This window comes from Microcaecilia unicolor, chromosome 11 (genome assembly GCF_901765095.1).
Source record: "Microcaecilia unicolor chromosome 11, aMicUni1.1, whole genome shotgun sequence".
In the NCBI taxonomy this organism is placed as follows: Eukaryota; Metazoa; Chordata; class Amphibia; order Gymnophiona; family Siphonopidae; genus Microcaecilia; species Microcaecilia unicolor.
This window is the reverse complement of record NC_044041.1, coordinates 206,751,707-206,766,158: the sequence shown is the minus strand read 5'-3', so window position 1 is coordinate 206,766,158 and position 14,452 is coordinate 206,751,707. Positions and strand designations below refer to the sequence as shown.

The 14,452-nt window shown below is 44.0% G+C and overlaps 2 protein-coding genes across 3 annotated transcripts; one reads left to right on the top strand and one right to left on the bottom strand.

Moving 5' to 3' along the window:
• Nucleotides 1-506: 506 nt before the first annotated feature.
• IQCC (IQ motif containing C) lies at nt 507-5,810 on the bottom strand. 2 transcript variants are annotated; one of them, XM_030219659.1, is made up of 5 exons: nt 5,768-5,810; nt 3,194-3,337; nt 2,304-2,625; nt 1,754-1,875; nt 507-1,274 (listed from the first exon to the last, which is right to left on the bottom strand). In XM_030219659.1, the coding sequence occupies exons 2-5, from the start codon at nt 3,302-3,304 to the stop codon at nt 1,236-1,238; spliced, it is 594 nt and encodes a 197-aa protein (XP_030075519.1). In that variant the 5' UTR covers nt 3,305-3,337; nt 5,768-5,810; the 3' UTR covers nt 507-1,235. The 2 variants fall into 2 exon arrangements, with proteins under 2 accessions (XP_030075519.1, XP_030075516.1); XM_030219656.1 differs by lacking the exon at nt 5,768-5,810 and adding an exon at nt 5,516-5,750.
• A 289-nt stretch (nt 5,811-6,099) lies between these two features.
• Nucleotides 6,100-14,370, top strand: CCDC28B (coiled-coil domain containing 28B). The gene is made up of 5 exons (XM_030219663.1): nt 6,100-6,344; nt 6,914-7,080; nt 12,652-12,806; nt 13,280-13,302; nt 13,788-14,370. Exons 1-5 carry the CDS (start codon nt 6,184-6,186, stop codon nt 13,840-13,842), a joined length of 561 nt encoding a protein of 186 aa, XP_030075523.1. The 5' UTR covers nt 6,100-6,183; the 3' UTR covers nt 13,843-14,370.
• Nucleotides 14,371-14,452: the final 82 nt, after the last annotated feature.

Below are 14,452 nucleotides of genomic sequence, written 5' to 3'. Positions count from 1 at the left end.
ATAAGCTTTTGCTAGTCCCATTTTTTATCATTTTATCATCGTAAAAAAGCAATCCTGCAGGAGTGGCTGGGGAACAAACCACCATCACTGCAATATTGGCGAACTCAAATGCTTATACTTTTACGTACAGAACATCTGGCAATGTGGAACCAGCCACGGATAAGAAGACAACAATTTGAATGCAGATGGGCACCCTTTTGGGAAACCTTGACCCCAATGGTCCGGAGCCAGATATTGAACCTATAATCCCCGTTGCTGCTGCTCCTGTAACCTCTGCTTGTTATTGGATATATAAGGGAAAAAGGGGGGGGGGCTTTGGGGAGGGAAGGGGGGTAGGGAGGGGAGGGGGAGTAGTTTAGGGGGGGAAATACTAATATCAATAAAAATACAAAATGTGAAGATATGCCAATTGCTGTTATGGAACTTGCTTATGTAATGTGAAATGTTACAGCTGATTATGTTCACTTAATAAAAATGATTGAAACATAATTTTATCATCGTGCCAATACGAATAAATTTGCAATAGTTATGGAACTTTGATGTGGAATATTCAGCTTTATTAACTCCTTATTGTCCTAGTATTGCTTTCCTTGCAGTATCTGAAAATGTACAGAGACATATTCTCAAAGATTTACAAAGTTCCACAGGTTAAAGTCTAAGTGCTTTAAAAATAAGCCCCACAATGTTTCAACAAATCATACACCCTGCATCTAGTACAATGGAAATGACTTTTCTCCCACCGAGCAAATGTAGGAAGGGCACAAGTCACACTGTCCTTTCTGAAGTTGTGTAATTCAATTACATTTTCACATACAGTAAGCGTATCTTCACTTTTAAAAGGTTTCCCAGCTACTCACATCCATATACAGTGAGCTGCAACTGATGGTATCCTGGAAGTGGTTACAGGGGTATCTCACTGCTGTTCCCCAGGGGTTTATGTCCCTTCTAAGCAGATGCATGAGACAGCAGGTGGAGGCTTCCAGTGGGCACTAAACACTCTGAAATCCTCACAGCGCTAACAGCCACGCTGATATCTTTCAGTTGCTGTAGAAATCTAAGCCATTCTCAGACAGTTCTGCAGTGCTGACAGGTAACAAGCTTCCTCTCAGGGAGCTCCTCTGAATGTCACCCTTGTGACAGGGGAGACAGATCACTCGCTGACCAGGTTTCTTACACCAGAAGGTAAAGTGGAAGTGTTCTCTTCCCATTTACTCCAGCTGCTCTCATTTTTTCTGTCATTCTGGAGTTCCTAGGCTCTCCTTCAAGGACAAATACTGCAGTAGAAAGAAAAGGTAATTAAAAAAGACTGGCAATATTCCTTGAGAAGCTTAGATTAAGACCTCTGCCCCATCTGCCCCTTATAGACATCTTTGGAAAGCTCAGTCATTCTTGGTAAGTGTTTCTGGTTAAAAAGAGCTTCAAAGCACATCTCAATATATTACTTGTACATATTACACAAGGAGGATCTTGGGCAAAATGCATACATTACGAGCACTTAAGGAAAGGCGGTATATTAAACTGAAACAAACCATAATGGTAAATATCAGAGGGCTGAATCAGATCCAATACGCCCTGACAGAAGGGCAAATGAGAGCATTTTCAGGAGTACAGTGTGCTATAAAACGCAATAAACATTACTCTGTATGTATAGGAAACAAAAAAACACCAACATGAGGTAATTAGAAAAACATTGCTAAAACTTGTAGCAGTTTGAAAAGCTTCAGCCTCTGAACAGTTACTGGGCAACTCTTACATTCTTCCTGCTGGTGATCGCCTGCTGGAACCACAGCAGCTCCATAGCCAGATGAGTTTGGTGTTGTTTCAGGTCAGACATTCGATGGGGCACTGCCTCCTCACCTTTGCTGCAGAGCAGCCCTGGGTGGAAAAGGGACAGCCAGGATTAATTTTGTAAAAGATTTCTCTTGGTTTCTGCAATACTTGCTAATGTAAGCGTTCTCTTGGTTACTGTCCCTCTGCATACGAGACTCTACACGGTGGCTTCTGCAGAGTCTATGGGCAGCATGTGGTTAGAAATCTTATGTGCAAAGGAGGTACAAGATGTCTGTGCAACAGTGTCTGTAAGTGAATTTGAATTTTCAAACTCAAGCTATCAGGTACAGCAGATAGCTTACAACTTAAGCTGTACCCAGGTCACAAGAAGCCCGAGTGGCAGAAGTGGAATTTGAACGCTGGCTTCCCTGTTTCTCAGCCTGCTACTGCTCTAACCGCAAGGCCATTCCTCCACTCAAGAATGCTAAAATGATGATTACAAACACCAAAACTGAAGCAGCTCACCCCGTTACCTTTTCTTCCTACTGTGAACCCCGTTTCTACAGCAATGCTGTCCCACACAGAACTCGCATTGCTGGAATTCAAGTGCTCTCTGTCTTCTTCAGTCACAGTTGCTGGACTGGACTTCATTCCACTGCAGTCTTTCCACAGTGCTCGTGCCTTACGTTGCTTATCTGAGGCTACTTCCTTTGTCGGTTCCTCAGTTTCCAGTGCAGAAAGGACTTCCTTTGATTTGCCCAGGCTCTTAGAGACAATCTCTTTATCCTGCGCCGGTTTCATTGAACTCTTTGGTTCGGCTTGATGTGTCAACTGAGCAAGCTCTGAGCAGACTCTCTAAAAGGACAGATCAGTCACATCAGAGTAAGACTATGGCAAGGATTTGGTCATCTAAGCTGTGGCATTTAGATACATAAAAAAGGCTTCATAATGCCTAAATTCTGGGCTGTGGAATTACAATTTTCTTCAATAATGGCTGCTTAACTTATGTTTGTGTTTTTTTTTATTAAAACTTGATATACCGCTAAACTTTTCCGGTACCAAACTACTATTAAAAGAACCCCATTATTTTCAGATAGGAAAGATTCATCATTCACTCATGATACAATCACACACCTTAAAGACAGCAATCCACAGATCCACTACTCTTATCTCTCATGGAAGATTATTCTCAGCACAGGTGCCACCCAATAATAAGCTCTAGAGCAGGTAAATTCCCATTTGCCTTGCGATGTCCGAGGTACAGCTAGCTAACCCATACCGGGCTCTACCTCTTTCACCTGTCTTGCCTCTGGTGTAATGGGTCTTTCCACCAATTACTGTTGAGAGAGAATAGCAGCACTCAGATGAGATGAACGAGTGCCACTGAAGCTCTCCTGCAGCACAGAGAGTTCCTCATACTTACTGTTCGTGAAAACAGAGGCCTTGGAATAAGGTGTCCCACCCACTGCAGCGAAAGTAGATCTCCTTCAATCTCCTTCACTGCACTCTCATAATCCTCATGGAGCCTCTGCATCTTCTTCCTCACCAGGAAGCCCCTGATATGTGCCTTTAGAAAAGAACAAACATAAGATGAGAACGGAGGGACATGGAGACTGTGTGGCTGTGAGATAATGCTTACAAAAACAAAATGTGAGTGGTAAACGTCTTAAAAGTGCAAAAAAAGGAGTCTGTGGTTGTGACAATTCTTAATTCACAACTTTACCAACATACAGAAGATTAATCATGGGGTAAAAACCTCCAATGCAACATCTCAAATAATCACTTCTTTCTTTTTTTATTAGACTCTATTAAACTCATGAAAAAGCACTTATCTTCCAACTAAGTCCCAACAGGGTCCTGCTTCACCCGAGGCTTCATCAGGGGATTTTAACATTCTCAAATGTGACAGCTTTCTGATTCAGCACAACAAACAGGATGCTAGGAATTATTAGGAAAGGAATGGTAAATAAGACTGAGAATATTATAATGCCTCTGTATCAGTGGCGTAGCCAGGGGGGGTGCCAGGGGAGCGGCTGCTCCCCCAAACGGAGTTCTGCCAGCACTGGCGCCTATGTTTTTTCAATGTGTTGGATTGAAAATGTGCTCTGGCACCGGTGGAAGTCTGCCCTCGCTCCCCCTGTGCCGTCAACCTGGCTCTGCTTCTGCTCTGTATCACTCCATGGTGCAACCTCACCTTGAGAACTGTGTTCAATTCTGGTAGCATTATCTCAAAAAAGATAAAGCACAATTAGAAAAAGTTCAAAGAAGAGCGACTAAAATGATAAAGGGGATGGAACTCCATTCATATGAAGAAACGCTAAAGAGGTTAAGGGTCTTCAGCTTAGAAAAGAGACAGGTGAGGGGAAATATGACTGAGCTTTATAAAATTTTGAGTGGTGTAGAATGAGTAGGAGTGAATCTATTTTAAGTACAATGACTAGGGGACACTCAATGAAGTTACATGGAAATACCTTTAAAACAAATAGGAGGAAATATTTTTTTCAGTCAAAGAATAGTTAAGCTCTGGAACTTGTTGCTGGAGGATGTGGCTACAGTGGTTAACATATCTGGGTTTAAAAAAGGTTTGGACAAGTTCTTGGAGGAAAAGTCCATAGTCTGTTATTGAAAAGCTACTAATTGGGTTTCTCAAAAAATAATAAAGGAGGACTAAAAGTAAAAGAGGCAGGTAAAGGCAAACAACTTTGTTTATCAGAACTTCTTAAAAGGGAGAAAAAAGCCTGGAGGCATCAGATGAACAAATAGATGAGCTAATGGATCTTTTATAGCCCAAAGTTATTTCAAATTCAAGCAGCATTCAATTTCATCAATCACTTGCCTCCAGAATTTTGGGTAAACTTTCACCGTGGTCCAACATATAAAACTTTCAAAGAAACAAAGAATGCAATGTAGCCATCAGCACTTATGTGCAGACTAAAACACATAATGCAGATAATCAGGTATTCAAATATTCAAAACTACCTCTTAGCTTAAACCACTGCTGTGGATACAGTGCTGTAAAGTTCTTTAAAGGTTCCCGACACCCATTAATGAGGAAAGGGAATTTTGGTCTGGATTGGTCACTGCTCATTGGTCTGACCCAGTAAGGCTATTCTTATGTTTATTTATTTACTTGGATTTATTCACAACCTTTATGAGGAGATTCACTCAATGTGGTGTACAGCAGGTACAGTTTAACATAAAGCTTACAATTTTGTTAACAGAATAACGATAGTGACATAACCAAGAACAAACATAAATATGAGAAACTTGAAAACAGTAAGTTGAAACATAGTAATAGAATTACCATGAAACAGTATCAAAAATATACACATGTAACAGCACTGGAATTCAAATACCAGAGATATACTACAATCTTAGCATAATACTAATGATCCACCTAATAAGCCGCATTAGAACATTCAAGTAACATAGATTTTCTACAATATGACTTTTTCCATATAACTGAGGGACCAAGTGCAGAGTGGGATAATTTGATGGTTTGCTAAACTGAAGGCAAAATTCTTTGCATAAGTTAAAGTATGTGCAGCAAGTTAGACCCTGTGTATTAAAGATAGTGATGGAATAAGGATTGTCACCAGCATCTTTTCCTCCTTTTCTGCACTTTTAAGCAGTTCACCTTTTCTTTTGTTCCTTGTGGCTAGTTTGAATGATGCCCTGGTGGGGATATGTGTCAGGGTATGTTAAATGCACCCCTGGGATGAGAAGGGGGAAGCTGGACTCTCACCTGCAGCTTCGTCACTCTCCCCACTGTCCCCATTTTCAAACCACCGCTCTCGCTCTCGCTCTCTTAGCAACGCAACAGCCACTTCCTGCCGGGCCGGCGCGCGGTTATGACGACAGGCGGACCCCGGCACGAGACTTTCTCTCCCTGGGCCTGGACACATTATATCTTGCAGCCACACAAGTGAAGTGACTCTGCCGTGACGTCACTGACCCGGACCCGTAGCAAAGCATAAAATTAAAGTAATTTACATACGTGCCCCGACGTGCAGGTTCCCGCTCCCTGGGACAGTATAAATGCAACAGTAATACCGCAGTTATGACGTCAGGGGGACCCCGGCGCGAGATTATATCTTGCAGCCACACAAGTGAAGTGACTCTCCCGTGACGTCACTGACCCGGACCCGTAGCAAAGCATAAAATTAAAGTAATTTACATAGGTTCCCGCTCCCTGGGACAGTATAAATGCACAGTAACACCGCCCCCGGGCCGGCGCGCGCTTATGACGTCAGGGGGACCCCGGCGCGAGAGGGTTTCATGGAGGTCTTCTTAGCCGCCGGGGAAACAGGAAGTTGCGTCAGAGGGGGGCGGGGCAGAATTGAAGGAAGAAGTTGTGTGTGGCCGAAGCAACCTTTTGATGCATTTGCTATGAAGTGAGCTCAGCTTCTACCAATGGAGGAGAAGAAGAAAAGGCGAAACCCCAAGGCGTGTCTGGTCCCAGCAGTTTCCTCGGGAGGTCCACGCAAGCTTCCCACCCCCGCAGGTAAAACTGGCGCAATCACCTTTGGCTTGCCTCTGCCGCCTTCACCAAAGCAAAAAGCCAAGTTCAGAAGGTTAGTATTGTCAGCTGTCAGAATGTGGTGCATACTTTTCAGTGCATAGGTACATCGGACAGTCCTTCTGCTTGGGAACTTGATGAACTTTATGCATGCATGTGTCATTTGCAATATATATGCATGTTTTCTAAAATGCATGCCTTAGATTATATTGTGCATGTTTTCTAACATGCATGCCTTAGATTGTATTGTGCATGTTTTCTAAAATGCATGCCTTACATTATATTGTGCATATTGTGTGAGGATATTTTATTGTGTGGAAAGGACTGTGGAAGACAAGAGAGCTAGACTGAATTCTGAGATTGTTGATGACGTGAATTTTTTAAAGCTATAGATGAACAATAAAACATGGCATACAGAGTGGGGTTCTATTTTGTATCCCTGGACATTTTAACAGGGTGGATTAGGGTTCCTTGGGTGGTAGAAGTCTGCTATTGGGGTTGCAAGGGTAGAAGCTGTGTGTGTGTGTGTGTGGGGGGGGGGGGGGTTATTCTTGTTGCTTGTTTTGTTTTCTATTTGTGAAGATTGGACTTTGTCACATTTGCAGTTCTGTGTTTCCCTTACAGAGTGAACAAAGAAAGAGTGAAAGTTGCACCTCCTGCTGGAGCAATGGCTTCCTTAGTAGCTCCTCTACAGCATTCCTTCTTGACTGATGTATCTGATGTGTGTGAGATGGAGAGCGGACTGCTGAACCTTCTCAGTGATTTCCATTCTGGAAAGCTGCAGGCTTTTGGTAGGGAGTAAACTACAACCTTTGTGAAAACTGGCATGGCTACTAGGGCTGTTATTATGGAAGCAAGGGACACTGTTAATACACAGATAAGGGGTTGGTCCAGTAGCTTAGTGCAGAAGGTGCTTGGTCCATTTCTCAGTCTGATCTCATCTTCCTCTCTGGTTAACTGGGACTGTGTTCATTTCTTAATAATATAATTCATTTGGATTTAGTTCACATCTTTTTCAGTACTAGTGAGTTACATATTATACCAGAACAGTTCTATTTCCCCATCCCTGGAGAGCTTCTAATTCAAGCTTATAACTGAGGCAACAGAGGGTTAAGTGGCTTGCCCAAGGTCACAAGGGAACTCAATGAAGTTACATGGAAATACTTTTAAAACAAATAGGAGAAAATATTTTTTCACTCAAAGAATAGTTAAGCTCTGGAACTTGTTGCAGGAGGCTGTGGTAACAGCAATTAGCATATCTGGGTTTAAAAAGGTTTGGACGAGTTCCTGGAGATGGATGTGGGGAAGCCACTGCTTGCCCTGGAATTGGTAGCATGGAATGTTGCTGCTAATTGGGTTTCAGTCAGGTACAATGTTGCTACTGTTTGAGATTCTGCACTCTTTGGGATTCTGGAATCTTGTTACTCTTTTGGATTCTGGAATGTTTCTACTAATTGGGTTTCTGCAGGTACTTGTGGCCTGGATTAGCCACTGCTGGAAGCAGGATACTGGACTAGATGGACCATTGATCTGACCCAGTATGGCTATTCTTATGTTCTTAAACCCTGTTAAGCTAACTGCTTTTACCACATTCTTTGGCAGTGAATTCAAAGTTTAATTACACGTTGAGTGAAGAAATATTTTCTCTGGTTTGATTTAAATTTACTACTTAGAAGCGTCATTATGTGCCCCCTAGTCCTAGTATTTTTGGAAAGAGTAAACAAGTGATTCACATCTACAAGTTCCACTCCACTCAGTATTTTATAGACCTCTACCATATCTCCTCTCAGCCGTCTCTTCTCGAAGTTGAAAAGCCCTAGCTGCTTTAGCTTTCCTCAGGGAAGTCGTCCCATCGTCTTTGTCTTTTTTTTTTTTATCGCCCTTCTCGGCATCTTTTCTAGTTCTGCTATATCTTTTTTTTTGAGATGTGGTGACCAGAATTACACATAGTATTGAGGTGCGGTTGCACCATGGAGTGATACAAAGGCATTATAACATTCTCATTTTTATTTTCCATTCCTTGCCTAATAATATCTAACATTGTATTTGCTTTCTGAGCTGCCGCCGTACACCGAGCCAGAGGTATCACCAACGATGACACCTAGATCTTTTTCCTGGGTGGTGACTCCTAATGTGGAACCTTGCATCACGTAGCTATAGTTCGGGTTCCTCTTTCCCATGTGCATCAATTTGCTCTTGCTCACATTAAATGTCATCTGCCATTTGGATGCCCAGTTTCCCAGTCTCATAAGGTCCTCTTGCGATTTAACTTTGAATAACTTTGTTATCATCAGCAAATTTAATTACCTCACAAGTTATTCCCATCACTAGATCAATATGGTCCTTTCTCAAGGAGCTTACAATCTAAGGGATACCCAGGGTTACACAAGGAGTGTCGGTGGCAAAACCAGGATTTGAGTCCTGGCTTCCTTGTTTCTCAACCCATTGTTTTAATCAGGTCATTTCCTCTCAAAGCTGATACTTACTTTCTGATAGTTCAGAAAGTAGCCCTGGCGCATGGCTGATGTGATGTAATTTTGGTTGGGAGTCAAGCTACTCTCTTGGTATGATCAGACTTGGTATTGAAGGGATATAGAAACAATGGAGGTTCATAGATCCTAACCTGGTTCTAAATGAGCTGCAAACCCAAAGGAGCAAGAAGAATCTGCAATTGCTACATTCCTTCAAAAAAAAAAAGAAAAATAAATTCTGTCGCCATGCAGATCGATCCAGAGACTTACAGGTTATGCCCATTTACCAGCAGGTGGCAATAGAGAATACCAAGAACAAGGTTGCTATAAAGCCAGAGCTCTGGCGTTCTCTGTCAACATAGTAACATAGTAGATGACGGCAGAAAAAGACCTGCACGGTCCATCCAGTCTGCCCAACAAGACAAACTCATATGTGCTACTTTTTGTGTATACCCTACTTTGATTTGTACTTGTCCTCTCTTCAGGGCACAGACCGTATAAGTCTGCCCAGCACTATCCCCGCCTCCCAACCACCAGCTCCGCCTCCCACCATCGGCTGTGGCACAGACCGTATAAGTCTGCCCAGCACTATCCCCGCCTCCCAACCATCAGCCCCGCCTCCCACCCCGGCTCTGGCACAGACCATATATGTCTGCCCAGCACTATCCCCGCCTCCCAACCACCAGCTCCGCCTCCCACCACCGGCTGTGGCACAGACCATATATGTCTGCCCAGCACTATCCCCGCCTCCCAACCACCAGCTCCGCCTCCCACCACCGGCTGTGGCACAGACCGTATAAGTCTGCCCAGCACTATCCCCGCCTCCCAACCACCAGCCCCGCCTCCCACCACCGGCTCTGGCACAGACCTGTTCTCTGTCAACAGGTGGACGGACAATCCCTGTGCTAGTTCCTGTCCTGCAGGATCAGTTGAGCTTTGGAGGTTGAGTAGTGGCCACCCGCCTGGTGATTCCAGGTCCCTTCCCCCACCACTTCTGCTCTAATGTGTCTTTTCTGCATTTTTTTTTCTTTCTAGCCTCTTAAAAAAAAAAAGAAAAAAAAAAAAAAAGTAAAAGAAAACACATAGGCCTCTGGTCTCTTGAGGAAATTAGCTCTGCTGTTACAACAGTCCAGGAGTGTTGTAAAGCAGTAATTTGTTCCCTCTAGTGCCTCTGCCAGAAATTGAAGTGTGCTGTTTCTTTTCTGAAGGCTGCACCTGCTGAAGTCACAAAGCACTGCTCGCGGTATGGGAACTAGCAAGCAGCTTTGTGGGCGTGCTCTTCATGTACTTGTGCCTCTGCTTCAAGTCCACCACCGCCGTCTGACCTTTCTTTGCAGCTGATGGTTTAGCAGGCTCCACAGTTTCTCAGATGGCATGCACAACCGCCGTTTTTGAAGTGCCGGTGTGCAGTTCTACTGTCAGGCCTCTGTCACGCTGCAGCGGATACTCCCATGAGTAGCTTGCAGGCTACTGGTATGCCGGCGTTAGGAGAATTGGGTCAAGGCTTCTTGGACATTCCCTTTTCACCAGAGTTTGGCGTCTTGATTCACCAGGCTTTTTTGCTTAAGAGGCCACTTCCTTTGCAACCCTCTTGGGCCCTGTGCCCAAGCAACAGCCTAAGTGGGCCGGGGTGGTGCTCCAGAGGGACATGGATGATCTCTGCTCTCTGACCAGGGGTTGGAAGCCTCTAGCCACTCCTTAGCTGAGCTTTTGGAGGAAGGGGAGTGCCCTCCTGACAAGGGGATGATCCTACAGTGGCCATGCTATTCCTTAAGGAGAAGTTGCCTTCACTCATTACTAAGGCATTAGAGGTTCTGAATATTTCTTCCCCTGAGCAGCTCAGTTCGGAGGCTGACGTGCACCCTATGAAGTCTGGTACTAAAAAGCCACCCAAAGCTTTTCACATTCATGTGGCTATGCAGTCACCAAGAAGAGTACGCTTCTGTGGAAGGAGGCAGGGCTTTGAAGGATATTCAGGATTGCAAATTGGAGTCCTCCCTTAAATTGTGCTTTGAGGTGGCAGCTCAGAATTTGCAGGCCATGGTGTGTGGTTTTTACGCGGCTCGCACTTGTTTGTGTTGGGTCCAGGACCTGATCCAATCTCTGCTTTCCGTTGAGGTGGGATTGGCTTATTTGGCGGACTAACTGTATGATCTCCTGAGGGGCTCGGCGAAACAAATGTCCTTGGCAGTTACTGCTAGGTGCTGGCTTTGGCTCCACAATTGGACTGCGGACGCTGCCTCTGCTGAGACCTACCCAGCTACCCTTTCAGGGTAGACTTTTTGGTAGTGATTTGGAGAAGATTAAGGGTCTTGATGAGTTTAAATCCCCGTTCTGTTCTTCTCGGGCTTGGGCTCGTTTTAGGGAGTCTCGCAGTTATAGGCCGGGTAAATCTGGCTTCTTTCAGAGGCCAAGCTTCCAGCAGAAGCAGCAATCCTGTCAGGGTAACAGGCATGCCTCAACCTCCCGTTCCTGATCCACCCCAGCAGCACAAGTGGCCTAATGATGCACCGGTCCATTCCCCGGGAGCATCTGTCGGAGGCCGACTCTCCTTCTTTCTCGAGGAATGGGCCCAAATCACTTCAGCCCAGTGGGTCTTGGAGGTGGTCCATGAGGGTTGCAAGCTGGAAGTCTCTCATCCTTTCGATTGTTTTCTGGAGTGCCCTACATGGCGCCAGGGAAAGCTGAGGTGGTTCACTCCAGGACCTCATCTGGTTTAGGGGCAGTTCAAGAGGTGCCTTAGTAGGAGGTGAGTTTAGGTCTGTATTCCATTTATTTTGTGGTTTCCAAGAAAGGCAGAGATCTTTGTCCTGTGCTCAATCTTTTCATCTACTACTTTTGAGAACCAAAGGGGCCTCCTTTTCCTCTTACTTTTATTTACTTTCCTTACAAAAAGGTTTGTTGCCGTTGAAATAGCTCCTTTCAGTTTTGCCCACTGCTTTCCAGCTTCAAGATGTTCCCATCCAGACAACAATTCCTTGAGGTAATCCCACATCTGAATAAAAGTTAGTTTTTTTTTGGTGTAGAACCTTAACTTTTGAATGAAACCTCTCCACACCTATCTTAATATTAAACCACACATCTGGTGATCACTGGATGGCAGATCACCTACTCTTAACATCAGAAACAGCCTCCCCATTAGTAAGCACTAAGTCCAGTGTGGCCCCACCCCATGTGGGTTCATAGCTCCCCCTATAAAAAATCCAGGATCTCCCTGCTTCCAAGAGACCCCATAATAGGGATACCCCAACCAACATCTGGTATATTAAAGTCCCTTATTAATAGTACTTCCCCTTTCAGAGCTATATTTTGAATGTCTTCAGTTAAAGGGGTACCTCGCTTATGAAATGAGACTAAATAGGGCTCTTCAGCTTAAAGAAAATATGACTGAGGGGGGATAAGATATAATTTTATAAAATCTTGAGCAGCAGATTGAAAACAATTTGTAGCAAGTTTTTTTTCCACACAGCATGTAATTGAGCTGTAAATCATTGCTAGAGGATGTTTGTACAAATTCCTGGAGGAAAAGTCTGTAAAACAATTATCAGCCAGGTAGGCTTGGGAGAACCATTGTTTCATTCCTTGAAAGGAGCTTTGAGAAATAGATCTACTGGCCACTGTTGGAGACAGGATGCTGGGCTCAATGGACCTCGGCCTGGCTTTTCTCATGTTCTTATGACAGAACAGACGTTGAGGGTTTTTTTTCACCAAATGTCCTTAGAACTTATGGAAATTGTTTGACTTGATAAATGAGGAAATTGCTCTTATCTTCTCCCTAGAAGGAAGGGCTTCATTCTGCAGTGACTATTTGCCCTATGTCACTTGTCCCGAAGAGACCGGCCTCTCATTCCTGTAGGGTCGACTTGCCCTTCTTGCTTTATGTCTATACAGGGAAAGCCTGTTCTTTTGAGCAGCTGGAGCACGTGCGAGAGATGCAGGGGAAACTGGCTCGTTTGCACTTCAGCCTTGACGTTTGTGTGGACGATCAGAATGAGGACCAGAATATAACCGTGGCTGACCGAAACCTGGAGCAGCTGTTGAGCAATGTGAGTGGGTGTTGGGAGACTACATTTCTGACTCTTCCTCCCTCCGTATTCTCCTCAGCAGAATGGAAGTCAATGATGTCCAAGCCCCTTACATGGTGCTGCTGCTGAGGAAGGGGATTGAAAATGAGAGGCCCAGGTCTGGTTCATGTTAGTCACACCGGGGCCATTGGCGTACTCGCTTTTAAGTAATGAAAACACAAGTGCCTCAAAGCATGTACAGCTGTGACTGTGGCAGACCCCATGAGCTTCTTGCCTTGTCAGCAGTCTGCTGTGAGCACCCACCTCTCAACACACATCGACGGTTCTGCAGTATGTAATAATACATATTTTTCAGGCATCCTTCTGCTGCTGGACTGAGCACTTGTACTTTTGGATAGGTTTGCTGGGTGAAAAAACTAGTTCAGATTTCTTGGTCTTTGAACCTGTAATGTATGAACACTTATTTTTCTTAACTGGGTTTGTTTTGTTTTCAGCTGGAAGAACTCAGTGCTTCTATGTATCCTTTTTCTGAATTCTGTGCAATCCTGGCCTTGGTGAGTTGTGTGGTCACTGCTCCCCTATACTGGCAGCTTTTCTTTTAAACCTTTCTGCAGGCCAATGAATATATGCCTTGTAGCGCTATAGAAATGCTAAATAGTAGTAGTAGTATATTTATAGGATTTGTTATTTATAGAGGATATGCGAATAACGTGGGTTATTTATAGAGAATATGCAAATAACGTGGGGGGGGGGGGGGGGTGTGAGGAAGGTTGCTCGGGGATAGGGCAGATATATTCAAATGTTTGAGAGGTTGTTCCGAAATGAGTAGAGCTATGTAACCGGTTTGTATGTTAATTTGCTAGGGGTATGGACTGTTATGGTATAACACGCTGACTTCTCAATAAAATTGTTTACATATAAATCTTTCTGCAGCTTTTACATCAGAGTCACTCATGTGGCATTGAACATTCAAATTCTGCCTTTCCTTAACATGTTATTCAGACAAAAACTGCATTTAGCAGAGAACCAAGACCCCCAGACTTTATCCCCTGCATAAGGCCAGGATGCAGGCTGGGCTAATGGAAAGGAGGAGCCACTGTACCAGTGTTACTTTACAGAAATCTGAGCCCAGGAAGGTGCTTTCCAATGAGAAAATGTTCTTAGAGAATGTTTGTAGCAAACTATGGACTTTCATGCTTTGTAATTTTGTATTGCTGCCCTGTGATGGTTTTCTTCCCTTCAGTGCACTTCCTTTGGCTGGCCAGCAGGTGGTGGTTGACCTGCGCATTATAGCTGTAACAGAGGTCTTTTTTCTTTTCAGCTACATTCCCCAAAATGGAAAAATAACCTGCAGTGTCATTGGTCAAACATCCTTGGTGCTAATGCTCTGTGCCCTGAAGCAAAAAAACCTAGCGCAGAAAGTGCTAGAACTCCGCAGTCTCAGTTGGGAGTGTAGAAGTAGACCTCTGCACTGAGACCCCTGTTCAATTCCTGTGAGCAGTTTCTTTTCCTGATCTTCCCAGGTCCTACTTAGGTAGTAAAAAGTGTTGTTAGGTTTGACATTAAATCCTTGTTATTTTACCTATTCCTGTTTTAAAACTTTTACTGTTCTAATTCTTTCATGATAAACCTATTAGTTTGTTAGCTCTGTTGTCCTGGACTAAGAA